The sequence below is a fragment of the Haliotis cracherodii genome, unplaced genomic scaffold (genome assembly GCF_022045235.1).
Source record: "Haliotis cracherodii isolate W230 unplaced genomic scaffold, xgHalCrac1.p SCAF_3, whole genome shotgun sequence".
In the NCBI taxonomy this organism is placed as follows: Eukaryota; Metazoa; Mollusca; class Gastropoda; order Lepetellida; family Haliotidae; genus Haliotis; species Haliotis cracherodii.
The window spans coordinates 53,000,766-53,028,482 of NW_027266286.1; the positions used below are offsets into that span (position 1 = coordinate 53,000,766).

Sequence of the window (27,717 nt, forward strand, 5' to 3'; positions counted from 1 at the left end):
CGTTGCTCCCAACAGCAACACTCGTGGGAGACGAGGTGGACGGTGACGACGGCGGAATGTGTGATGCATTCGGACGGGGAGAAACATCATAGCGACAAGCCCAATGGTTGCTCGACTCGAGGCAGGCATCTATGAGACCCGTAAGGGGAACCAATGGCGACGAACAATACAGACTAGTTAGATGGTCGATTGATCGTAAACGAGAAATGCGCGTCCGTATAATGCGCTTATGTCTAATTCTATGAATGAACATCATATAACTAAACCGGTTATAGAAAACAGATACGGAAGCATGTTTCAACTCGAAAAGTGCCGGAGTTAAGCTCTCTCTCAGCCCTCCTTAAAACCCCGCACGGATCGATTCAGCAGTACGTCTGCTTGCTTCGGCTGAAACACATCGCTGTTACAGTGGCGGTAACTTAACGGGATACATTCGCTCCAAGGATAGCCGCAGAATTTGTTAAATCATTTAGTCGGTTTAGTGCCTGCCGCAGTTAACGTGTATATTCCTTGGAATATTTTGGAGCAGTGTTTGGAAAAGTACCATAAATTCAAGAAGCAACTTAATAATTTCTTTAAAAGGATCACATACGTGAAGTATATTGAGCTATCTTGTAAATATGGCCGATGAACAAGAAGCAATGTTTACCAAACTGTCTGAAGCTGAAAATTGCAACTCTCTTCTTAAGAAACACCTGACGAAAGAGGTGTATGATAAAATCAAGGAAAAGAAAACCAGTCTTGGAGGAACGCTTGCTGACTGCATACGATCAGGTGAGTTTGAACGCAGACGACAACTGTTGCATGTAGCAGACGACAGCGTGATGCATAACTTTGATGCTGTTGCATGCCAAATCGATGTTTAAATGCACCCAAAACGTTTAGAGTGTATTTGTCTCTTGCCCCTTCACACACAAGCAGGACAAGAGTCGATTTCGGTTACAGAAAAATCGTAGGAAGAATGTGTCAATGTTTAGCCAAGCTCTCACGAGCCTCCAACAAACGCCTTTCGCCTTAACACATTCTGCATAAGATGCCACCGTGTCTCACTATTACGCATCTAAAATTGGATTTGCTAGCTCACGTCGACCTATTTGTCAGTTTAATATGTCGTCCTCCCTAGCGGTATTTAGCATATTGTGCTGGTAAATATACTTGTTGTGGAATGGTGTAGGTTTCTGGTATCGGGTGGTCGTTATGGGGCGTGTGAACTGCTGGAATCAATCAATCACACCCTTCCTCTGTGCCTCCAGTGGAACAGAAGGCTTCTAGTATACGTGTATTAAGCGTGTATAAAGTTTCATGTCTCCGTGTCCTATACGTGGTCAAACGTTACGTTTCAACCCTCGCTGTGTTCAATTATTCATAACACTTGATGGAATAGATGAGTTGGTCTTATAATTGAATAACGTTCTGGTATATCGTACGAACCAGTAAACACCGAAAAATGTTTCTGACGCCAAAGATTTGTAATGTTAAATGTTCTACTGAATACATATAGAAATAAGGGTGTGTATTTTATACACTAGTGCTTTGCATGCGCGTTAACGAGGCGTATGCGTTTTAGTAATACTACACTAACCTGATGTTTTATGAATATAACGATGCTTCAAATTCGTAACCAAAAAACATCTTGAGAATACCTTTGGTTTAAATTGAAAGGTATAAAGTAATATGGATGAGATGATGTGAAATTGGGTGTAACGTCGCGTTCAAGATTATTGCACTAATAGAGCCACCAAGACGGTTTTAGTGAGATATAATCAGAAATGTAGCGATGAAGATGCATATCTGAATGTTGGGTTGGGGTTGTGGAAGGCACGGGACTTCTTTAAGATACGTTTAAGACATTTAGCTCTATTTAAAGAGAGCTGCGCCATAAACTGAATATCAGCTTCTAACGGGGAAGCTACATAGCCTCAAGAATATGTGAAATAAGGTCACGTGGAAGACTCGTAAGTTAAAAAACAGCCGAAAATCCAGAGGTCATGCAGAGGAGGACATGGGTTATGGCATTGACCCATATTAACTCGAAATCACTATTCGCAGGTGGTGTTAGATAGCACCATTACTAAGCAACCTGCTTCTGGGAATGAACACGGGTAAATAAAATGGTATAGTTTATAAGTATTAACGTATACGTGTAATTATTTATGTATATATATATACTGAAGAAAACAAGTTCGGGATCATGAATATTTTTTAGACATTTTTTACTTCAAGAACGTCCCCAAAATATTCATGATCCCTATTTTTTTGGTTCAGAATACATCCAGGTTTTTTTTATCAGCTCACAATAATGTCTTCTCGGATATACTATATCATGACATTACTTTTATTACGATATCATTCAGGTGTTCCCGTTCATGCTCTGTCATCCTGTCCGGATACAGTCAGAATATTTACTATAGAACGGTATAACATCACGATATTTACTATGTGTAAGATATATTCACGATATTTACCATGGTACGATATAATGAGGATATTTGCTATTGTACAATGCAATCACAATATTCACTCACCGCCTCCGTGGTATAGCGGAAGTACGGGGGTCGATTCCTCGCCGCGTCATACCAAAAGACCCTGCGCTCGGCATTTATGGGCTAAAACAAAGATTGGTCGACTATAAAATCGGCAATAGTCCGGACTAGCACACACACACACACACACACACACACACACACAGTGCATGCACGTTGCAGTGCACGTGCAATAATCTTGAACGCGACGTTTAACCCCTTTTCGCCTCACCTCACTTCATAATAGTCACTATGGTATGGTATAATCACGAAATTCACTATTTATGATATGATCATGATATCTGTTATTGTGACGATTATATACCTTAATAGGGTACACACTATCGATATATATGGTATGATATTATCACGATCTATACTATTGCACGATATCGTCACGATATATACCTTAGTACACTCACGATATTTATGATACGATATTATCACGATATTTACTATTGGACGATTCACGATATCTACTATTGTACGATATAATGACGATTTATACCTTAATGAGGAACACTTACGACATTTATTAATCGATGTTATCACGATAGTTACTATTATTCAATATAATCACGATATTCACAATATACGATTTTTCCTATAGTACGATATATATCCACGATATATACCTTAATGATGTACAATTACAATATTCATTATCATGTGATATTTACAACTGTACGGTACAATTACGATATTTACCTCGATACAGTAATTACGATATTCACTTTAAAATCACAACATTTGATAACACGGTATAATCGCATATAATTCAAGCACCAATTCGACAACATTACATTCTACTGTTTCCACTATACGACGAAGCCTATGAATGCTTAAAAATGCCATACATTTCTGACATTTCCACTATCTTAATCCTTTTAATGGATATTAGGTTTGACCATACAACTTAATTACGTGTTTTGGTCACTAGTGCAAGTATGCAAATGAACGCCGAAGGATTGATTAAAGAGTTTATATAGGTTAGTCACAGAAATAAGCTCCGATGACCCTTATATCACGAGCTTACACCCACGATGTACAGAACCTAGAATTGAAACACTAGACTGAATGAGCCAAACGTGTACTTGATGATATATGACCCCTATATTGTGATTTTCATTGCTAGAATAAAACGTTGTAATACGATAGCATGGCGAATGTAAAACGGTGGCATTTGAATGTATATAATTCTTTGTTCATAAATGAACAGTAAGAATTTCCAAAATGAAATTTTATACATGCGTAGTTACGGCGAGAAGGAAAATAAATAGAGGGAGAAAAGAAATGGGAACTAATTATAGAAATCTTTTGAACGCGCGCCATGGCCTTCGTCCACACAGCACCTCAGTCAAATCGAGGATAAATATCTCCAAGAACACAGTTTATTCGTCTCCGAAGAGTTAAATTAGTTGGTATCTGTACACTCGACAAACGATTCCCCATATGGCTAGAATACGAGAGGAAGAAGTCTAGTTTACTTAATGTCTTGTGTTACAGATTTGTAACTAACTCGTTGACATGAACACTCTCAGCCAGTAGGCTTAGGAGATGGTGATACGTAGAGCAATGCCAATACAATACCTGAACATTTTTAGTGAGTTAAAATTGAACGTCGCACTGGCATTATCTCAGCCATATATTATATAGCGGCTGAACATGTGTAGATGCGTGCGCGTGCGTGTGTTTAGAATAGGTCTTCAGCAACCCATGCTGCCATAAAATGCGTCTTTGCTTGTCGTCAGCCTCGCCGACTTGGTTTATGCATGTCATTGTTTCCCAACTGCGTGGATCGGTGCTCATGATGTCAATCACTGGATTGTCTGGTCAAGATTCGGGTTTTTTTACAGACCGCCGTCAATATAGCTGAAATATTGCTGCGTACAGTGTTAAGCAACAAACATACCAACTCGTGAAGATCCGGTTTAGAATTGGTCTTCAGCAACCCGTGCTTGTCGTAAGAGCGACTAACGGGATCGGGTGGTCAGGCTCGCCGACTTGGTTGATGCATGTCATCGTATCCCAATTGCGTGGATCGATGCTCATGATGTCAATAAACAAACAAACAAACAAACTGCATAGACATGAGTTTTAGGTATAGTCATGTATACAATAGGACATGGGAGTTTGCAGAGACCGTGAGGAATTCTACAGTTTGTGTTTGGTTCAGGTGTTATAACGGGGGTTTGCCTTATAAAAAGGTGCCGTAAACAACGTAAGCCTTCAAGCACATTTAGGTGCGAGTATAGCCTGTATCAACTGGCGGAATCGACACATAAAACTGCACTCTCGACTTTCAAGTGTTTAACCATGAAGATGCCGTTGTTCAAACAACGCCAGAGGGTGAGATGAATCCTATAATTTAGATATGACGCAAATATTAGTAATTAAGTGCAAACGGTTATGTTTGGAAGGTGTAGCTTAGAGAAACGCTGATTCTCCTGCCGGCAAGGGTAACAGTTTGACAACACAGTCAGTGTGTTAATCGCTTGCGGGTGAACAGTTCGCGACCAACGTTCATTCAATCAACACGTGTACATTGTTGGATGGAGGATGAAGCCATGTAGACTATTGCTGTCATCAAGCTTATTTTGACAAAATTGCATGTTATGAGTTTATGGGTGTGCTGTATACATGCATGTCGTCACCGAAGGTATCACGCCCAGGGAAGTCCTGCCTACCACATCCTCTCCCCACAGGGAAACCTTGCCCCACCCCGTATCCTCTCCTCCAAAACCACTCTGTCGTCTTTTCTTGCTTACATAGAACCGCCTCCGTGGTCTAATGGTTGAGCGTCCGCCCCGAGAGCGAAAGATCGGAGGTTCGATCCTCGGCCGCGTCATACCAAAAGACTGCTTGTGGTAAGAGGCGACTAACGGGATTGGATGGTCAGGCTTGCGGACTTGGTTGATGCATGTCATCGTATCCCAATTGCGTGGATCGATGCTCATGACATCAATCACTTGATTGTCTGGTTCAGAACCGATTATTTACAGACCGCCTTCATATAGGTGGAATATTGCTGAGTGCGGCGTTAAACAACAAACAAGTCATACCTAAAGATGTTTTAAAGATGGTTACCCTGTCTGGCGCTCGGCATTAAGGGGCTAAAACAAGGAGTGGTCGGCTCGATGTCAGTATACTGTGTCTGAGTGGGGTATTCTTGTTATGGTATCTCAGTGAGCTGGCACTATAAATCGGCATCGGTCCGGATGTGTACAAGCAGCCACACACACACGCACGCGCACACGTGTATGCACGTCGCTATATGAGTGCAATAATCTTGGACGCGACGTTAAACCCAATTTCACCTCACCTCGTTCAGGGCTGGGCGGAAGTGAACATAAAAGGGTTCAGCGAATGAAACAAAATTAGGACTGAGACAATCTCAAATCAAATCAGATCTCAGTTCTCGCAACCGCTGAGATCTGATTTTAATGAGATCGGGACTGAGACAGTCTATTTTAATACGAGTTCCTCAGCTCGCCAGTGACTTAGTCAAGGGTCTTTTATATAGCATAGTCTATGAACTATTCACGGAAATGCTTTTAGCTGCTTCGGTGCTTGAGGTTACGTTGTGTGATGTACGGCAATATGAGTTTATATCACACTATATCTGACGTGACTCTATTAATAGTGCAGCATCACCAAGATGAAGATAATACACGACCAGCCCCTTCTTCGTGGCTGATATATTGCAAAACACCACCCGAGTAAACTATTTTGTGGCTTAATTGATTATTTCAAAGTCAGTTGCGTCTTCACATCTGCTTGCTATGTGATACAACCGTACCCTTTGACCTTACACTAAATCGCCCTATCTAACCCGTTAAACCGATGTAATTGATATAGGGGTTTATTTTCTTGTGTACCTGAGAGAAGCTATACAAGAGTCAATGGTACCAGTGTTATCGCCCCTACTGATAAACATCCCACGATCTGTGTAATAGACTGGCATTAGGGCTAGAGGGCGCTGCGACCAGATGTGTAAGCTAACTCGGTTCTCCGTTGTCGCTACTTGACCGATCAATCCTGGGCTTCTACTGTGAGCAGAACACCTGGGCCCACTTGCACAAAGATATGTTAGCGCTACTGCTGTAGAGTATGTTAAAGTAAAGGATTTGCGCTAGTTTTAGCGCTAAGGTCTTTCTTGCAAGTGTGCTCCTTCGTATAGGGTGCAACCTCGCGTTAGAGAGGATTGCTCTTATATAACGACGCATGTGTGTGGCTGCTTGTACTTGTCCGAGCCGAACAGTCGTTATCCCCGTTATGCCGAGTACCAGGCAGGGTAACAACAAATACCATCACTGAACGTCGTTTTGGTATGACACAGCCGGGGATCAAACCACCGACCTACCGCTCTCCGGGCAGGCGCTCTATCCACAAGACCACGCTATCATATGTAAATCGCTTTCAGGAAGTTAGGAGTGAGTTAGGTTTAATGACGCTTAGAACAGTATTTCAGTTACCATGAATCTTCAGCTCAATCTGGAAGGAACGCCCGGGCATGGTTTTACCTCGAGCTGCAAACGTGGGATCCTCGCAGGCGATATGAGGGTCCCGTAAAGTAATGAAATGATGTAGTGTACTGTACGTTTTGATAATTACTTCAGAGCCTGGAATGAACCAATGATAACGTGGACAGTGGCCATGATTGATGGAAGAAATTACAGACACCCATATCTGCTCTTGATGTGCTGTAGGTACAATGAATATTGTTGTGCATCCTTCGGGACGCGGTATGTTCCGTTTTCGCGTCCAATCTCAACATTTGTGCGTCGTGTAATGGGAACGGTCATAATTTTGAAGGGCTATGAATCTAAATCGGGGTTAACATTTGATAAGATTTTGGATCTGAGATGGCCGAGGGACGCAACTCTTCACAGCGAAATTGCGACACCTTTGGGGGTGAGTGAGTAAGTTTGGTTCAACGCCGTTTGGAATAGCATTATAGGTACATCGCGCCATTTTAGCCTAGTGTTGGAGAGGAAAGCCAAGTGCAGGTCTTAGAATTTGGTGAAACACACGACCACAGGCATTGTTCTGACGAAGGGACGAAAGTCTGCACATCGAAATCCGATTCCATAGACGATTAGGCCACACGTAGTGGTTGCAGTAGTAGCATATGTGGTTGTAGTAGTAGTAGTAGTTGTTGTTGTAGTAGTAGTTGTAGTCGTAATGGTGGTGGTGATAGTAGTAGCAGTAGAGTTGTAGTCGTAATGGTGGTGGTGGTAGTAGTAGTGATGGTAGCAGTAGTAGTAGTATGTAGTGGTTGTAGTATTAGTAGTAGTGGTTGTAGCAGTAGTAGTAGTAGTAGTAGTTGTAGTCGTAATGGTAGTGGTAGTAGTAGTAGTAGTAGTAGTAGTAGTTGTAGTCGTAATGGTATTGGTAGTAGTAGTAGTGATCTCAGTATCACCAGTTGTGGTAGAATTAGTTTTGTTCGTGGCAGAAGTCGGAGTGGTTGTTGGTGTTGCAGTCGTATCTGCTGCGGCAGCACAAACATGGCATTGTGTGATGCGTGTGTTTCACTACCCATGGGACATTCCATCCTTCTGCACAAATACAGCCACTGGAGGCTGCACATAAACACAAAATGCCGCACATCTCACCCAACCGGCTCACATAAAGTGAGACATGTAATTACTATATTTCAATTAGCGTTAATCAGACGAATATCGTGGTGTTTTTTCCTCTAATGTATATATTCCACAGATGTGTATGAGAGTTTTAAGGGTCTGCTTCTTGGTTTGGATGTTTTTCGTCATTTAATTATCTTAATCCTATGTCGTCATCCCCAAGAGACATCGTTCTTCAACAGGGTCACGTGACCATTCACTTGTCATGCGCGGAAATGAAATGGCAAGCTATTCACGAGAAGGCACTTTTGACAACGCTGTGGTATATAGTATAAGGCGTTTCACGCCACTAGTGAAATGTTGAAGGAACACACAGAGTTTAATTGTCGGCTCGGCCACGATATTAATTATTGACCGATCACAGTCAACGAGAGTAGGGCTCCCTTTTTTAAAGGCCGTGTAAAGATCCCCCAACCAAAACGTGTTGACGTCTTACGAACTGGCGTACGTTTTATGGGGTGTATTTGCTTTGGTGTGTTTTGTCTGTATTCTATTTTGAACACGAACAGCCAAAGTCACCTCAGTGTAACACTGAACTGCCCGACATCGATTCTTGAGTTACACAGAGCATCCATCAGGTTCAACAGCATCCAATATTCTGTTGGCTAACAAGGGTAGTCCTGAAGCTATTGCCGAGATTCAGAAGAGCCCAGTGCTATGAGGTGACGCTATTGGATTGCATTTTATGACTTCTACCAACCGTTAATATTTAGTTTTCGTATCTCCGAAGTGCATCTCGCGAGAAGTGAAACATTAATTTTATTCCGTATGCATAATCATAATCAGAGTACATGCTGACAAATCAGCGGGCACGGTTAGCTCAGCTTTCTAAGACCTGCAGTTCTCAGTGGAGAGTTGTGTCCCCTTGCTTTGTCAGGATACGCTGATCATGGTTCGAATCCAGATATGCAGGGAATTTGATCTCTGGTTGGTCAGCACCATACTCTTGCTCGTAGGTTTCACCAAAGAGGGGAACGTCTTTGGTTTGTGGCACTTTGGCTCCCCAGCCCACCCCCACCCCACCCCACCCCACATCTGGCTGTCACGCCCCGTGAAGATCAGGGTTAGGATTGGTCTTCAGCAACCAATTGCTCTTGCCGTAAGAGGCGAGTAACAGGATCGGGTAATCCCAATTACGTAGATCGATGCTCATGATGTCTCTCACTGGATTGTCTGGTCCAGAGCCTCTGGTAGAGGTGATTATTTACAGGTCGTCGTCGTCATATAGCTGGGTGTGTGGTGAATGCATTGTTAAACAACAACGAAACAACTCAAGCTGACACAATGTGAAACAACTGAAACACTGATGAAACTGGCGGGGATAAATCAAGAGATAAGATACGGTTAGAAAAGACAATATACCTTTCACTAGCTAATTAATGAGGCCATGATTGCTTGACGTGTTAACGAGAGCGTGCAACACGTTAGTACCACAATTAACAACGATGACTGCAAAGCATTCTGGGTAATGACACCGGCGCCCGGGCAGCAGCTCGTGCACGTGCACCGTCACACACAAACCCGTGTTCGACACACAACTCGCTTCATGACAACCTTCTCGCACCGTGCTCCACGTGTTGGAACCTGTCATATGCACGATCTCACGTGCAGCATAAATACATATCCGGTGGCGAATTTCAATCAGCCGTGGACGAGTCTCGTGAAGAATTCAGAGCTTGTCGGTTGTGACATCTCTTTGATAGGCTTATCGGAGGTCTAGGAAAATGACGAACATTAACATGAACATCATGTGATGCTGTCATCGTTTTGCCAATGTATCATGCAAGCAGTTCGCCGTTAGAACTGCAACGGCAAACACTGCATTTTCCCAATCAGAATCCCGTTCTGGTACAGCAAACCTCGTTTTCGCGTTCATTGTATACTGGGAAATTAACTTTAATAAGCATCATACAAAATAAATTGTTGTAGGCAATGAAAATTGCAATGTCTAGACCAGATATGAAGGTTGTATTGGCAAATGTGGAATATGCACTCAGTGTATGAATATAATTCATATTCAAGTAACCGCATGTATTAACATTCATTGGCAATACAAAATATATTTTAACGTCCCCGTTATTAAAACCGCAGATACTGTTTACGATTACTCACTTTTGTTAAAATGGGGGATGACCTTTGATTTAACACTGACCAGGGATGATCATATATACATCATTAGCAATATTTCACCGCTGTTTGGAATTAACCGTGAGTAAGGCTATCATTTTTTTCTGTTTTTCTGTCTCGTCCTCTCCGCTGTCAAACCATGTGCCGGTTATTGATTTCCTGGCAACAGGATCAGACCGCATCGCCCTCTGTCGATACTTGGCTTTCGCGAATGCGTCTAAAATTTGGATTGGCTAATAGTGGCAACGAACACGGATTGTAACTCAAGCAGATAAATTCACGAGGCGGGAATCGGTGTTTGTTCTTGTCATGTTCACGAGAAAAAGAAATAGTCCGTGGTTCGTTTCGGTTGGGGGTTTGCTTTCATATTCACTTAGTTTCAAGGTTAGAACTAAATATAGACCTCGGTTCACCGATTGATCCGGGTTGACATTGCCGATCACATTATTTAATACATGATTAGTTGGAATGGTAGAGGGAACAATTATGTTCTTATCGTTGTTACGGGTTCAGAAGACGCGGTCATCATGGCGATGACTAATTGGCGAGACTGGTAACGGTGCCAAACGTCCTGCTTCCATAGCACTGCGGCTCCAATTGAAGTTAGTTGCACAGATATGGGTTTGCAAAACCTCAGGGGTGTCATCTCAGAAATTCAATTTAGCAGCACTTCATAACCTTTACGTGGAGAGGTTCTGGGCAGGCTCAATGTGTATTCGAGCGGGCCTCCCAAACTGGTCAATAACACCAAGGTGGTTCATCCAATAACAAAATACATGAATTCAACGAATCTTTCAGCAGAACGTTGTCAAATTGTGTCGATGTGTGCTCGGAATATCAATATAACGTCGTCCTACCCTACATCTAGTTTTAATCTTACCCATATATATCCACACTTCATAACCTAATATGCATATTATTATCCCACTTCGTGACAAATTACGACCGAAAGGCCGCAGCAGGGATTGTTGATTTGTGGTTGTAATTTGTTAAAAAGCGGAAATGTATCGATACCTGGATATCGGGCTGTTATCACATCAACACACTGTCGTGCCAAATTATTGAACAATACCCCAATAGTCTGTATATGTGTTCTGAGGTCCAAACACCCCTCGATGCCAACACTCGCATGTCAGGAAACATGGGCTGACAATACAAGGCGACTCTGGCTGGTCGATGAGGTGTTTTTTGGCCATTCGGCCTGCACCAGGTCACCATGTTCTAACGTTATCTTTTGCCAAATCTATTTTCCCTGTTACAAATCACATTAGCTTTGGCCAATGCATGCTTTTAGAAGAAGAGCTCTTCTCTCTTGAACAAAATCAGGTCATGCGGTCAGTGTTGCAGTGTGGTTTTACTCCAAAACCGTATTGGAATAATTTCTGGCACGCCAACTGTGTGTGATCTCTCTATATAATACCACTCTCACAGCGATTATACACATTTCATTACTTTCGTTCTAATTTTGTTTGTTTCTTGTTTAACGCCGCACTCAGCAATATTTCAGCTATGTGACAGCAGTCGGTAAATAATCGAGCCTAGAACAGACAGTCCAGTGATTGACATCATGAGCATCGATCCACGCAATTGGGACACGATGACATGCTTCAACCAAGTCACCGAGCTTGACCACCCGATCCCATTAGTCGCCTCTTACGACAAGCATAGTCGCCTTATACGGCAAGCATGGGTTGCTGAAGACCTATTCTACCCTGGATCTTCATTAATTTATCAGAATATCACCTGGTTGTAGTTTTAAGGACAACTGCGGTCAGCTGACCTACTCGAATAGGTAAAATGATAAAATGAATGATTTCACCCATCTTCTGATATAGTTATACACTGATTCTATCAAGCGTTGGTTTGTTTCTTCCAGTAAGTGAGTGAATGTTGTTGTTCGCCGCAGTCAGCATTATTACAGCTTCATAACGGTATTATGTAAGCAATGGAGTTTCGGCCACCCTATATGACAGCCAGGCAAATATGCACACTCACATCTGCTCATGCAACAAGTATGCAGTAGCAGAGACCTATTGTGACCCGGATCGTTGTTCCAGGCTCCATCTGTGTCTCTGCTGATATCTCGCATGATATCCCCATCTGTGTCTCTCATCATTTTGTTCTCGGGCGATCGGGTAGCCTAGTGGTGAAAGCGTTTGCTCGTTACACCGAAGACCCGGGTTCGATTCCTGGCATGGCTGCAATGTGTGAAGCCCATTTTTGGTGTCGCCCGCAGATATTGCTGGAATATTGCTAAAAGCGGCGTAAAACCACACTCACTCACTCACTCAGTCATCATTTCTCTGACGATGTCTCCCATCATAGGTCAACCAAAGTTATAGACACATAAATAATATTGATTAGTTATGGCATCTCCCTATATGAATAAGTCCCCTTGCTTTGTAATGGACGCTCAGACTATGTAATATTATGAAAGCGAGTGTTGCCAAGACAATGGCCTAAATTTATACGAGATGAACTTGAATACTTACATCTCCACGACTTTGCCACCAGACACCCTGTCTGCTAGAGATAATACCCTTTATCATGTAACCTAATCGTGGACACCTCTTGTCTTACGCCTACTCAAGGACATTCAATTCAGACGTTCGGTCTTAGGCTGATCTAATGATGAATTTGTTAATAGTGAGTTGGAAAGTTAAATTTTACGCCGTTTCTTGATTTTTGTAAGCCGTCACGGCGGGGAAAGCCACGGGGTTTCCGGAATTGCAGTCATGTGGGGAATCGAAAATTATTCTTTCTGCGTGACTAACCAACGCTTTAGCCACCAGACCTACCATCGCCCCGTATTTATTAAAAAACATTTGGATACATTATGGAGCTTCGAACTTCTGCATGTGAACGTTTGGGGAACACACGGGGGACAACAAAATATAAATATTGCAATGGCTATGAAAAAGTTTATAAATTATAATTCTTGGTTTGTCAGCATCATATCCAGTCTTAGATATTCACGCTTGTCCGCGGGGCGGTCGAGTAGCGGGTGGTTAAAGCGTTAGCTCGTCACGCCGAAGACCGGGGTTCGATTCCCGACATGGGTACAATGTGTGAAGCCCATTTCTGGTGTCCCCCGCCGTGATATTGCTGGAATATTGCTAAAAGCGGCGTAAAACCTCACTCACTCACTCACGCTTGTCCGCTCGCCCGAGACGATTAAATTGTGCAATATTCCAGCAATATCACGGCGGGGGACACCAGAAATGGGCTTCACACATTGTACCCATGTCGGGAATCGAACCCGGGTCTTCGGCGTGACGAGCGAACGCTTTAACCACTAGGCTACCCGACCGCCCCGACTACGTACAGACTGTGAGGACGAGTGAAATAAGGTTTAAAGTCCTTTGGATTAGTCTTGAAAAAAAAGAATTTCTAAGGCTGCTATCCACGGTAAACGGCTATGACTAATTGCCTTTACTCCCCAAATGAGTGAGTGGGTTATTGTGTTACGCCGATTTTAGAAATAATCCGTCATCGTACCTACATTGGGACTTGAACCCGGTCAGTTTTGGCGTGGCCTGTCAACACCGACTCCGCTACACCACCGCCCCTCATAGCAGAAATGATGTTTTAAGCGGCAGTAAACCCATCATCCCTCCCTCACTCACTGTCTCTCGTAATTGCCACCTCACATCAAAGGGCAACTGTGGCTCCCGGCAAGTTAGCGCATTATCAGGAGCCGCATTTGCAAACAACTCCGCCGTATACCCATTCTCTGCAACAGGATTTACTGCCACGAACAACAAGCCTCGCCTTCAGCAGCTTGAAGACTAGCAAGACCTTAACGGCCGCTGTTAAAGTCATTCCAATGCCTCGTAATTTCGTGGATTGGTATTTTTGCCATGGTAGAGGTAAATTCTACGACGATATGATCAGACAGTCTTCATCAGAAACCTGCCAATGCAGAACGCACACCAGTTAGTATTTGAGTCTGGTTGCTTCCTTTTTGTATATGAGTCACAGGGTTTGTCTGTTTGCTACAGTTCCCACGTCCTGTTAAGTTAAAAACTGGGGGAAAGTATATTTCACTGTTGGTCGTATGTCACCGATATATAGATATATGGCAAGTAGGAAACAACAAGAACGTTTACGTGAGTAGGTTTAGTTTGTTTTATTGAAACATGACACTTCTGACTTTGGTGCCAGTAGAGCAAGGTGAAACTTATGGTAAATTGTATCCAGTGGGATAGCAAATATTCTGTGCGCGTTTTTATACAGCGTCGCGACAAAACGCTCGCTCCCCTTGTCTACATTTTTTCGGCATTTTTTTAAAACTATGTTAACGGTGTAGTTACTGTATGAGTTTAGGTTTTTCGCAACGTTTTCCACGAGGTAGAATTCATGACACTGTTACAGACACAAAACTGTCTTATACAGTGCCTTAAAATGAATTTACGTGGGGTTTTAGATCATGATATCTTTTTGAGCCAACTCTTATTGCAGACAGTCTATCACACCTCTAAACAAACAGTGTTTGTCGTCGCTAGGCAACAACACAATATTTATTTTACTAAAGTGGTATTTCAAGGTTAAAGATTGAAATGTCTTAGAGAATGGGCCAAGGGTCACGTGGTCTGCGCAGCGCTTCAGGACTAACTGAAGCCTCATCTACCACCACCACCAACCAATACCCCAGCACTCAATGGAATGTTTAGACGTAGCAAATACAGTCAAATGCCATGCCACATGGCTTTTCTACATACGATTAAACTTGCACTTTGATTACAATACAAAAACATGCTAAAAATGGCATTTTTCGTTTATCTTGCAAGAACTAGCTTTTCTCCTATCAGAAATTGCCTAATCATTCCAGTTCAAATGCACAGGGGCACGTGAAGCTCATGGTTCCATATCTTCTACTGTAACATAAACATTAATTTATCTTCCAAACTATTTTTCAACATCATAATATTTGATTTCTAAACATTTTCATTTACAAAAACCTCAAATAACATGAAAAATATTTATAAAAATATATAGGTGAAATTATGTGGCAACATCTTTTAAACAGCTACAGTTTAGATCATAAAACTAAGATGAAAGAAAGAGCCAGGCTATAAATACTACTATCCACATGACTTATAAAGATGAGAAATTAAGCAGGTGTCGCTGACCTGGCTACTGCGGTAGATTGCTCTCTTCAGCGTCTAAATGAATACTTCAACAGGTGAAGCGCCTATTAAACCTCTCTGACGTAGTGTGGAGCTGGGATTGCCGTAAACGTTGCACATAGCTTCTAAATCGATGGCTCCGTTCTTGTGAAGAATAAGGTATTTTACTTGAAGCGTCAGGTCAGAAATACCGGCAACCTGAAGTACCTTTACCCCTCTTGTGCGATGGTTTAGTTAATTTCGCTTGATGGCGTGTGGTATTGAGGTCGGATGCCGAGCAATAAAACGTCGAATTCCTATCGCGAAACGTCATAAAATAAAAAGTAATACAAAACACGCTCTTCGGCATCAGGAAAATAAAGCTTTTAAGGCTAACCATTTCTACAATAGAAACAATTTGCGTTAGTGACAATGGCAATATATGTGAACATCTTTACACTATAAACATATGATTAGTTTAACTGTCACGTATAAACATAGATTACGTTTACTGTCACGTGTGGACATGATAGATTAAATGTCTCGTATAAACATATGACTAACTGTCACATATAAATATAGCAGTTAAATGTCACGTATAAACATATGATTTGTTTATTGTCACGTATAAACATATGATTTGTTTATTGCCACGTATAAAGATATGATTTGTTTATTGTCACGTATATAAACACGACTGTCACGTAGGAATATGATAGTTTATTGTCACTGTAAATATAGGATTAGTTAAATGTCACGTATAAAACATATGACTGAAACTGCCACGTATAAACATATGATTACTTTATTGTCACGTACAAAAAGGGCTATCACGTAGAAATATTATTAGTTTATTGTCACTGTAAATATAGGATTAGTTAAATGTCACGTATAAAACATATGACTGAAACTGTCACGTATAAACATAGGATTAGTTAAATGTCACGTATAACATAAACGTTGATTTGTGTCGTGTCGTTGAGGTGCTACTGGGTAGCTTTCTTGTTGCATCGTTCGCTCATCAGCACAAACACCATTATTCGATTACCCACTTCTGTAGATTATTACTAATGTGAAATCTTAAAAGCGGCGTAAAATTATTCTCAATCACTCGCTCTTCTCTGGATTACATGCACAGCTGGCAAATATTTAGCAGAATTGTGACATTGATTTATATTTTTTGTCGAAACACATTATTTTCAACAAGTCGATAAAATTGTTTGATTATGAACCTGTACGGGATGCATTGGATGAAGCCAATGACAACTGCGATCGTCTCTCCAGCCATTAAAATGTGTTATTGTTCGTGGTAGGGAGTACAGTACATGAAATGGCATGTGTTAGCGTGCATGGCGCTTCAGAAGAAATTGACATACCTAGTTGTCGTCTGCAGATGTGACCTTGATATCCTCCTCAAGGCCACAGCCAAGACGATCTGAGAACATGTGACTCACCCACGGTGTTTCTGCTGCAATTATGTGAATATTTCAAGGTTTCATGCCCCCCTGACTATATAGGATCAGATGGATCTCTGTATCGTTGAATAATCACCATCAGTTGTTAATAATCTCTATGACTTGAGATCGACCATTTTAGCTTTTTTTCAAAACGCAGCTGATTCATCGCTTGTCCATGGTTGAACCCAGACGAGACTAGCTGATAGAGGAGGGCACTCTAATCTCCATACAACATCGAGAGGCACTTTCATTTTTGAGGCGAAATCTTCCCTCAAATGACGTGAATGGTGCTGTGTACCTTGATATATACAAGACGGTAGGGTAGCCGAATGGTTAATGTGTTGGTTTGTCATACCGGAGACCGCCATGAGTGCAATGTATGCAGCCACTTCTTGGTGTGCCCATGTGTAATATTACTGGAATATTGTTAAAAGTGGTGTAAACCTCTACTCACTCACTCACTCATTCACTCATAGGTTTGTTGTTTAACGCCGCACTCAGCACTATTCCAGCTATATGACAGCGGTCTGTAAATAATCGAATCTGGACCAGACAATCCAGTGATAAATATCATGGGCAGCGATCCACACGATTGGGATACGATGACATGCATCAACCAAGTCAGCGAGCCTGAACACCCGATCCCGTTAGTCGACTTTTACGACATGCATAGTCGCCTTTTACGGCAAGCATGGGTTGCTGAAGACCTATTCTACCCCGGAATCTTCACGGGTCTCACTCATAGGTAGCAGCAGTTGACTGGGTCGATCCCGGCCGCGTCATACCAAAAGACTTTAGTAAATGGTATATAAGTGCAATAATCTTGAATGCGACGTTAATCCCCATTTTACTCACATCACCTTGGCCGTTGACAACGACTGGCTTAGGGACGATCACAGGGCATCTGAGCTACCAGACCTATTTATGGCAACTCTTGAAGTTGATAGAAGCTCAGAACTAAAATAGCATAGATTCTGTGGGAGTCCCGGTTTCTTCTATTCGAGTTTCGTTTGTCTATCGGATTCAATGACTCGGGAGGTATTAACAATATGATATGTTAGTTGTACGTAGGGCGGATTAATATTCAATAAGTCCGGCGATATCATCAATTTCAGGGTGAAAGAAGCCGACTGCAGCGTGTGTGCTTAGTCCACTTATAGGATGTGATTGAAGGCTATTGAACCGACACCAACTTCTTTGTTCAACATACGTAAATAAAGTAGCATGACTTTGATCCTTGGCGCCCAGAGGTTATTGAACCCCCCCCCCCCCCCTTTCAGTTAAGTAGCTCAGTGGGCTAGCACTATAAAACCGGCATTAGTTCGGACCAGTACAAACAGACACACACGTGCATGCACGGCGATATGATAAGTGCAATACTCTTGAACGCGACATTAACCCTACATTAACCCTACATTCAGTTAATGAACTATTATGTGCTACAGACTAGCCTTCCCTGAACGTTGGAGTAATTTAAAAATAATATTCAATTGAATTATTTAACCCAATATGATTTACTTCTTATTTCTTTGGATTTTCGTTAAAACTTATATTTAAAGAATTGGGTTGTTTTTTTAGAATGTGGAACCTAAATCAATCCTGAAAACCGTTTATCTTGCTTTCTGTCTCTTGGCAGATTGTCCTAAATCCGTAAAACAAGCGATTCAAGATCGAAAAGACGTTGTTTTCAACTGTAGCATCGCCAAAATAAAGTTTCATTACATGTGTATATATGTTCGAGTACAAGAATCTGTTTACGTCAGCAAGGAAAATAATATCCACACTGGGGTTTGTGATATCTGGGTGAAAGTATGGTGGTTTTAACGAGGTGTCGACTGCGCTCCTCTCACCGCTGATGCAAACACATAGGCATGCAAGGTGAAGGCCGCTGTCTCCACGTTGTATGCCGTAACTTTAGAACTTGGATAGATTTCAGTCTTTATTTTGCAGCGGATGAACTTGTAAATAACCATGACTTTATGACCCGGACGGTGCGCGTACATCATTGCAATAATATTCACGTAGCATGTGCGTCGACTGAAAGTACGTCCAAGCCATCACGGTTTGGATGCGTTTCAAGAGTTTTTATTTTGTTGTCAGGTTTGTGTATAAACAGCCGAGATTTAATCATGTTTACAATGTGTGTGAGTTGTCGAGAGAAAGTAGATGCTCTAAACTGCATAAAAATGTAAAGCTAAATAACATAACTGTTGTCAAGGATGTTTGTTGTAAATATATTAATTATTGTCCTAATGAATACAGGGAAGTAAGTGGACGTAGCTAAAGTCTGTTTCTTATATTATATTACCCATAAGGGTGTGAAGAAAGGGGAAATTAGCTATAGATAATCTTAATGAACATTGTATCTTTTGCTTCATGCTGACCAGCTTGTCAGGCCCACAATCAATGTGACGTATTAAATATTTGAAGACGACGTCCTCCATTGTTCGTGACGTCATAGACGGCTTTAAGTGACGTCGTTTCAACATTAGACTAATTGAGTTTATTTCTCCTGGCGGTGGGGTAGCCTAGTGGTTATTGCGTTCGCTCGTCACGCCGAAGAAACGGGTTTGATTCCCCCAACATGGGTGATATTGCTGGAATATTAGTAAAAGCGTCGTAAAACCACACTCACCCACTCGCTCATGTCTCCAGTTGAGATTAGGACATCTACAATAAGAGACAATGGATATTCAGCGATGTCATTGTAATATCCATACCAATTTATAACGTCAACACCTTTCCCCATCATAATTCCGCCTCCCACCACGCGCGTGTATCTACACTCTCTAGTGCATGACTCCCATTCACCTGTTCATTGCCTAGTCCATGTAACCTGTAAATACTGTAAATGAGAGGTGACCCCCCACCCCCCCACCCCCAACCCCCTCACATTGGTCCGCGTGCACCGAGACAAGGGATCATGTATTTAAATGTCCGGCTTCAAAACTGAGCACGTAGAGGTCCTGTAATACCTGCAACATTCTCACAGTTACCTGGTTTGTTTACCTGAGCGTCTCCACAACAAACTCCCCCCGCCCCTCCCCCCAGTGCAGGATGTCGGTTGTATTACCTCACTTAAGAGGGTTTTACACAAAGCGACGGCGACCACCACAGAATCAATCCCCTGTAATCGGCTTGCTAACAGACTCCACTTCAGCTGCAGAAGCGGTCATGATCTCGCGAAACTGGTCGGTCGAGCCTTCCATGAATATTCCAAGAATTATGGGGCCTCTCGTCTACCGGTTTTAGGAATTTATTCATCCGGCATAACTATATTCGGAATGTCTGAGGCTATATTCCGCGTCTGTTGGAAAACAAATGGAATGATGTGATTGCTTTTTTGGGTACAGACAGTGAATCCTCCTCTTGAGATGTCGAAAGGGAGACACAAGGATGATGTGCCGTGGAACTGATCCTGGGGGTAGGGCGACTGATTTTAATAAACCTACACACGAAATCAACGATGAATGAAAGTATAACAATCCTGACCGCTCTTCAAGGAGATGAGTCGGTGTTAGGCAAAATGACCCCATGCATATGTATGCGATAATAAATGTCTCTCTTGGGGTCGTTGTTACTTTGTCAAATTCGTTCTAAAATAATTGTTATATCATTATGATGTTAATCATTAGATTAGGTTAAATTTGAAATATCTATTTTTCGTACAACGGTCAATTATGCATTCTTTTATTGTTACTTTTCTTTAAAAATTACATCAAAAGTGTCCTTTTTAGACCTAAGTACATAAAGATATCTTTATTCAGGCCGATATTTCTTGGTGTAAATTGACTGATACAAGGACCTTTTAGAAGCAGATGTGCAGAGACACATGTGCTAGTTTTTGTGTTAGATTAACTCCGCTTGGAGTGAGTGAGTTTAAGTGTAACGCCGTTTTGAACATTGTTTCAGTTACATCACGGCATGTCTGATTAAGTGTTGGTAGAAAGTCTATAGTGACGGTCACATTCACCACAAAGAGCACGAAGTTATAGGTTGTTGAGTGAGTGAGTTGGGTTGAACGCCGCTTTTAACAGTATTCCAGCTACATCACGGCGTGTCAGCTTAATATGGGAAGAAAAGCCTGAAGTGATGCAGGTCTCAGACGTTTACCACTTTGGTGAAACCCAAGAGCACGGGTATGGTGCTGACAAACCTAGAAACATAATCGGGGCGAATCGGGATTCGAACCCACAGACATAGGTTTCTGGCGTGCCCAAGGGACACAACTCTGCACAGCGAATCGCGGCGCCTCAGACGACTGGGCCACCCGTGCCCCCTATATGCTGCTGAGGACCGACCAGTAACCGGTAGTCTGTCATGCAGACACTGAAACAAATATATCCAATACAGCCCATACAAGTCTATAATTGTTGGCAAGTCTACATTGCTGCAGTATCTGAAAATGAAAAGAGTCTCGGGGCTCCTTTTTAATTATAATTCATAGCGATAACTAACCTTTCCCATTCTGCCAAACACCCATCGACCCATCCTCGATTAATCAGTGTAATTTAAAACCATTTTGTTATGATAAATAAATAATGATTATTAAATAGTAATCGAGTGGAGATATAATACCCTAGATAATCGAGGATGACTCTATCATCAGTCTAGTACTTCAAGCATGTTTATACATCGTGTACATTATCTCCCGTCATACTGTTGTCCGGGTAACTACACACACATCCTTGGAACATCCACATTTGTAGTCGGGGTGCTAATAACGATAAATAACTCCCACTATCGTGTTTATCCATGAGACACGTCCTCAGACTTGGAACATCCCTCTCAATGAGAATGTATTAAAAGCGTCGGTATCTACTTTGGAGTATTTAGATTCTGAGTAAACAAAGATACGAAAATATCACTGAACAAAAATGATTGTAGCTATCTCCGTTCCAGACCTTGACTGCAAGTGGCTTCACTTAATTCAAAAACTGATTTTACTCGTCTTTCATTACGGCGGCTCAGAAGCCTAGTGGATAGTGTTGGATAGGATCACTCCGTCTTGATGCCCGTGGATGTGGCTGGTGTGATGTTATAATCAGTGTAAAACTTACTCATTCACTTACTCACTCACTCACCCCTTATATGAGGGGCTGGGTCAAATGGGTGAGTGAGTGAGTAGGGTTTTACACAGCTTAAATTCCAGCTACCAATCCAGGAGACACCAAGCATAGGCTTCGCTTGACCTTTTGTGCAAAGCCTTCTGACCCGTGAAGATCCGGGGTAGAATAGTTTTTCAGCAACCCATACTTGCCGTAAAAGGCGACCATGCTTGACGTAAAAGGCGACAAACGGGTTCGGGTAGTCAGACTTGGTTGATGCATGTCATCGATCCCAATTGTGTGGATCGATGTTCATGATATCAATCACTGGATTGTCTGGTCCAGACTCGATTATTTACAGACCGCTGTCATATATCTGGAATATTGCTGATTGCGGCGTTTAACAACAAACAACAACAGAAAAACCTTCTCAACAGATATGATTTTATTCGACACTCATCTCAGTGTAAGATCGAGATCACCATGTGTTCGAAACAACCGATTTCGAAGTTAACGTTTATGAAGACAGTTTGAGGTGTTGTTGTTTGATTATTCACACGCAGCAATATTCTAGCTATATGACGACGGCCTGTACCTAATCTTGACCAGACAATCCAGTGATTAATATTATCAGCAATGTCCCACTACATTGACGACGTAATCTTCCACGTCACCGAACCCAGCTACCTGTTCCATGCATTAGCCTTGGTTGATGCATGTCATCGTTTCCCAATTGCGTGAATCGATGCGCATGATGTCAATCACTGGATTGTCTGGTCCAGACTCGATATTTACTGACCGCCGTCATATAACTGGAATATTATTGAGTGCGGCGTTAAAGGGGAAGTGTACACGCAAAAATCACTTTCTTTCTTTTTCTAAACAAAACGCAATTTTAGAATTAGTTAGTATCTGTGTTTGAAAATATACACTCATTTTTTTTCACAGTGAAAGTAGGAAGCTCACAATAGTGTGAAAGTGATATGCCGTTATGAGGCCTTCGTTTTACGAGCGAAATAGGCCTGAGTTATCCCCCTTAGATTATAATGTAATTGGTGCCAATTCAACTGGGTCCCTGTCTATTCTCAACGCAAAAGATATCAAGGACCAGTTTGCGGTAAAACAACATGGTCTACGACACACTCCGGCGCAGTGGTGTCTCAGCATAACACAATTCTGGCTGGCATCTGAGATGCTAGAATCACAAAACTGTACCTCCCCCACGTGAAGCGGCTCTAACAAAGCATGATGACGTCATAATGTTTATCAATTGGCACCAATGACGTCATATTGCAAGGGACATAAGCCATGGTGTTTTTGTTATGGAAATAGAACACTTGGTAAATGTGTAAAATATGAATCGTTTTAGTGCAAAAAATATGTTAATTAAATATGATGTTTTTATATTTTTGTCTATGACACTTCTATGTTAACACTTTTAATGTGGAAAAAGTACAAGAAAAAATGGTTCATTTCCGTGTGAACTTGCCCTTTAAAGGGGAAGTGTACACGCAAAAATCACTTTCTTTCTTTTTCTACACAAAACGCAATTTTAGAATTAGTTAGTATCTGTGTTTGAAAATATACACTATTTTTTTTTCACAGTGAAAGTAGGAAGCTCACAATAGTGTGAAAGTGATATGCCGTTATGAGGCCTTCGTTTAACGAGCGAAATAGGCCTGAGTTATCCCCCTTAGATTATGACGTAATTGGTGCCAATTCAACTGGGTCCCTGTCTATTCTCAACGCAAAAGTTATCAAGGGCCAGTTTGCGGTAAAACAACATGGTCTACGACACACTCCGGCGCAGTGGTGACTCAGCACAACACAATTCTGGCTGGCATCTGAGGTGCTAGAATCACAAAACTGTACCTACACCACGTGAAGCGGCTCTAACAAAGCATGATGACGTCATAATGTTTATCAATTGGCACCAATGACGTCATATTGCAAGGGGCATAAGCCATGGTGTTTTTGTTATGGAAATAGAACACTTGGTAAATGTGAAAAATATAAATCGTTTTAGTGCAAAAAATATGTTAATTAAATATGATGTTTTTATATTTTTGTCTATGACACTTCTATGTTAACACATTTGATGTGGAAAAAGTACAAGAAAAAATGGTTCATTCCCGTGTGAACTTGCCCTTTAAACAACAAACCAAGAAAAAAATACAACCATTCGTTAGCTTCGGCCGACCAGCATAGATTGATGGGGGCGTGCTCTAACCCGGAATCCCCACGTTGTTTTCAGCTATGGATTAAACTGAGTTCTCTTGTAGGTGAAGGAGACGATTATCCATTTTGATTATCTATATATGGCGACATGGGATGTACAGGGCTAACTCCAACACCACGTTAACACCGGCGCATATGTTTACTTGTAACGATCGAATTATGTCTATGTCATAACAGTATGGCGCAGGTGGTGGTTTTGTTGAAATAAGAATCGTTCGAGAGGCAAAAAAATGGCGGACAAGAATAGTGATCCTCTCACCACACATGCTATGGGCGTGTACAGACGCCAACAGCGTACTCCTGTTGATTGCCAGCTGATAGCAGACAAGATATGTCTAGGCGTTTTGTTACACGTTATAATGTTGCTATGTACAACGCTAGCGTTTGCATAATACAATCTCAGGAATAGCATGCCTGTGCGGCAGTTATCTCTACGGAAACAAATTTATCTCAAGCGCTCTTCAAAACCCATGTGGTCTTCTGTTCCAACAATACGATATGTGTCACTCAAACATAATTGACAAATAAGTGGTATTGTATAGATATTGTATTTCGTACTGAGTTTACCTTTGAAGATCCGGGGTAGAATAGGTCTTCAGCAACCCATGCTTGCCGTAAAAGGCGACTAACGGGATCGGTAGGTCAGGCTCGCTGACTTGGTTGATGCATAGCATCGATCCCAATTGCGTGGATCGATGCTCATGATATCAATCATTGGATTGTCTGGTCCAGACTCGATTATTTACAGACCGCCGTCATATAGCTGGAATATTGCTTAGTGCGGCGTTAAACAACAAACAAAGAAACAAACAAACAAAAATAAGTTTACCAATGTTTATTGACATTGCGGGTTCGACTCCCAACGTGTACAATGCCTGAAGTCTGTCCCTGGGGCCCTTCGTGATATTGTTGGAATAATGCTTCAGTCGGGTTATCTTTCGTCATCAGGGTAATGGTTGGTTGTGTAGTAGACTTGCACAAGTCTCTAAGGCAATAATTTATTAGTTTAAATCATAATTTCTAGATTCTAAGAACAAGTTGGCCCTATGAGACTGGCGGCCTTCATCTTCCCGAGGCAAGGGAGTTAACTGACTATAAAAGTCCAGTTTCCACCCTTGCCGAACTAGGCTGGCATTTTGGAGTTACATTTTGGCTGGACTAACGAGTCTATGCATAGTCCAATCAAAATCGCGCAACGAAATCGTAATCCGGTTCGTAAACTGTCGTGCAGATTTCGGTCGATTGCAGGATTTGCAAAGCATGTGCACCGCCAACTCGTTGTCAACAGATATTTTCCAAATGTTTTCATGTTTTTAATGTAGGTGCTTACGTGATTTGATGCATTTCGCGATGTAAGACCCGTTTTATCACAATATAGATCTTGATTATTGATCAGATCGTCCTGACTGGACGCCGCCATTTTGTTTGAAGCAAATGCAAGTGATACGAAAAGTGGAATCTCATTGGTCCATGGGTGAGGCTGAGAAGGGACATAACTCGTAATAGCCACTGTTGGCGCTACGATCGAGCCAGAAATTCCAGCCATGTTCGGCAAGGGTGGAAACAGGACTTTTAAAGTCAGTTAACTCTCTTGCCTCGGGAAGATGGGAGTCTTAAGACTGCCCACAGATCTAGACTTGCTTATTAGGAGGATAGAATTACTACATATCCATATACTTATCTTTCAGTACAGCCTTGGAGCAAGGCTAGTTGTGTGGTTATAGTGTTGGAATCTTACGCCGGGACCGGGTTCGATTCTTCATACAGAACTGTTTTCCCCCGTTGTATAACTGGGATTAAAGCAACCATAATCAGCCGCATGGATAAAAGCCCTGTTTTATGTTGTTTCAAGTTTCATGATCCGGGACATTTCAGTAAAATGGACAATGCTAGGTTTGAAACGATTTGTTAATAAAAGAACATCTTGAAGACGTCTTATCTGGAGACGCCTATGAGTTACGTTAAACTAAGACTCATATGAAGGGAAGAGATTGTGTAGAATTCTTACTTTTAAAAAAAAATAAAAGATTTCTGAGCCGTCAGTGTAGTACGGAATGCTGTGTCTGTCTGCCCGCGGCTGCTTCATGTATTTGTGTTGCTGTCTGCCCCTCTTATCAAATTTCTCTTGGGGGGGAGGGGGACTAGATACGCTGCGCTCTAGCACGTGCCGCGGGTGGGATAGATTTATATTGGTGGTAATTCGTGTCGAATATCGCCATGCGCTGGCTTGTATCTCGAGCTGACCCGGAAACGATACGATGACCCTGACAGGTGCGCGAGCATTCCATCACTCTTGTTGCCGATTGCTGTATGGTTTGAAATACAAGCGCACGTTGTCTACGAACTTGAGACGAGCGGGGAAATTGAGAATTAAAATAAATGGAGGCGCATTTTGGCGATAACCATCACATTCTCTTAGCAGTGTTTTATATCTTGGCATCGTGTAATTAAGTGCGTTTGTTTTATCGCGTGGTTTTGGCGTTAACGTACAGGGAACGTAAACAACGCCATACACTTCTACTCAGCTCATAACCAGTGTGTACAGTTCTTAATAATTATTTCTGTGTTGAAATGGTAGTTGTGGTAGAGATTATGCAGTACCCTGTTTGTTGACACTGACAGTTCTGTATACAGAACATACCTTCGGGTTCCATGAAGCGCGCTCACACACTGATTTGTAAACAGGGAAAAATGTCGTCCGATTATCGGTGAGTTAAGAGTATTACTGAGTGAGTGAGCGAGTGCATATGGTTTAACGCCCCTTTAAGCAATATTCCAGCAATATCACAGCGGAGGACACCAGAAATGGGCTTTTCCACGATTATTCCCACATGGAGTGAGATGACGTGAAATGCGGTTTATGTCGCGTTCAAGAGTAAATGCAGTTATACAGCGACGTGCACGCAGAGATAGAAATGTTCGAATCAGTAAAGACATGAAGCCGAATTGTTACAGAAAGCTGACATCTGATTGGCTCACACATCCTTCGTTTTGATTGGGCGATCAAAATTTCCTGTGGGTTCACCTGAAGCGATCTTCCATGCATGTGTTCTCATATTTGTGACGCAGAGAGGTATCTATCGGAGGAAAATATCGGATTTTCATGAGATTAGTTTCACACGAATCTCTTGTTTGTACAGGGGGCACGGGTGGCCCAGTCGTCTAAGGCGCCGCGATTCGCTGTGCAGAGTTGCGTCCCTTGGACACGCCAGAAACCTCTGGTTATGGGTTCGAATCCCGGTTCGCCCCGATTATGTTTCTAGGTTTGTTAGCACCATACCCGTGCTCGTGGGTTTCACCGAAGTGGTAAACGTCTGAGACCTGCATCACTTCGGGCTTTCCTCCCACATTAAGCTGACACGCCGTGATATAACTGGAATACTGTTAAAAGCGGCGTTAAACCCAACTCACTCACTCACTCACTCTTGTTTGTACAACCAGTCGACTGTTTCTCGAATGGTGACAACATATGTGACTTGGCTGATTGTATGCCATTTCATCCCGACCCAGGCATGAGCTGGTGTGTCTTGTCCAGACTCATCCACAAGCCGTCCTGTGTATTGGAATAGTTGACT

General features: G+C 42.1%; 1 protein-coding gene across 1 annotated transcript in view; it reads left to right on the forward strand.

Annotated features, from left to right (window-relative positions):
* Positions 1-208: 208 nt before the first annotated feature.
* Positions 209-27,717, forward strand: part of LOC139475787 (taurocyamine kinase-like) — a 39,130-nt gene continuing 11,621 nt past the window's right edge. Inside the window, exon 1 of the mRNA XM_071258993.1 lies at positions 209-774. Coding sequence (XP_071115094.1) covers positions 621-774 — 154 coding nt within the window. The 5' untranslated portion in view covers positions 209-620. The remainder of the gene's footprint in view (positions 775-27,717) is intronic.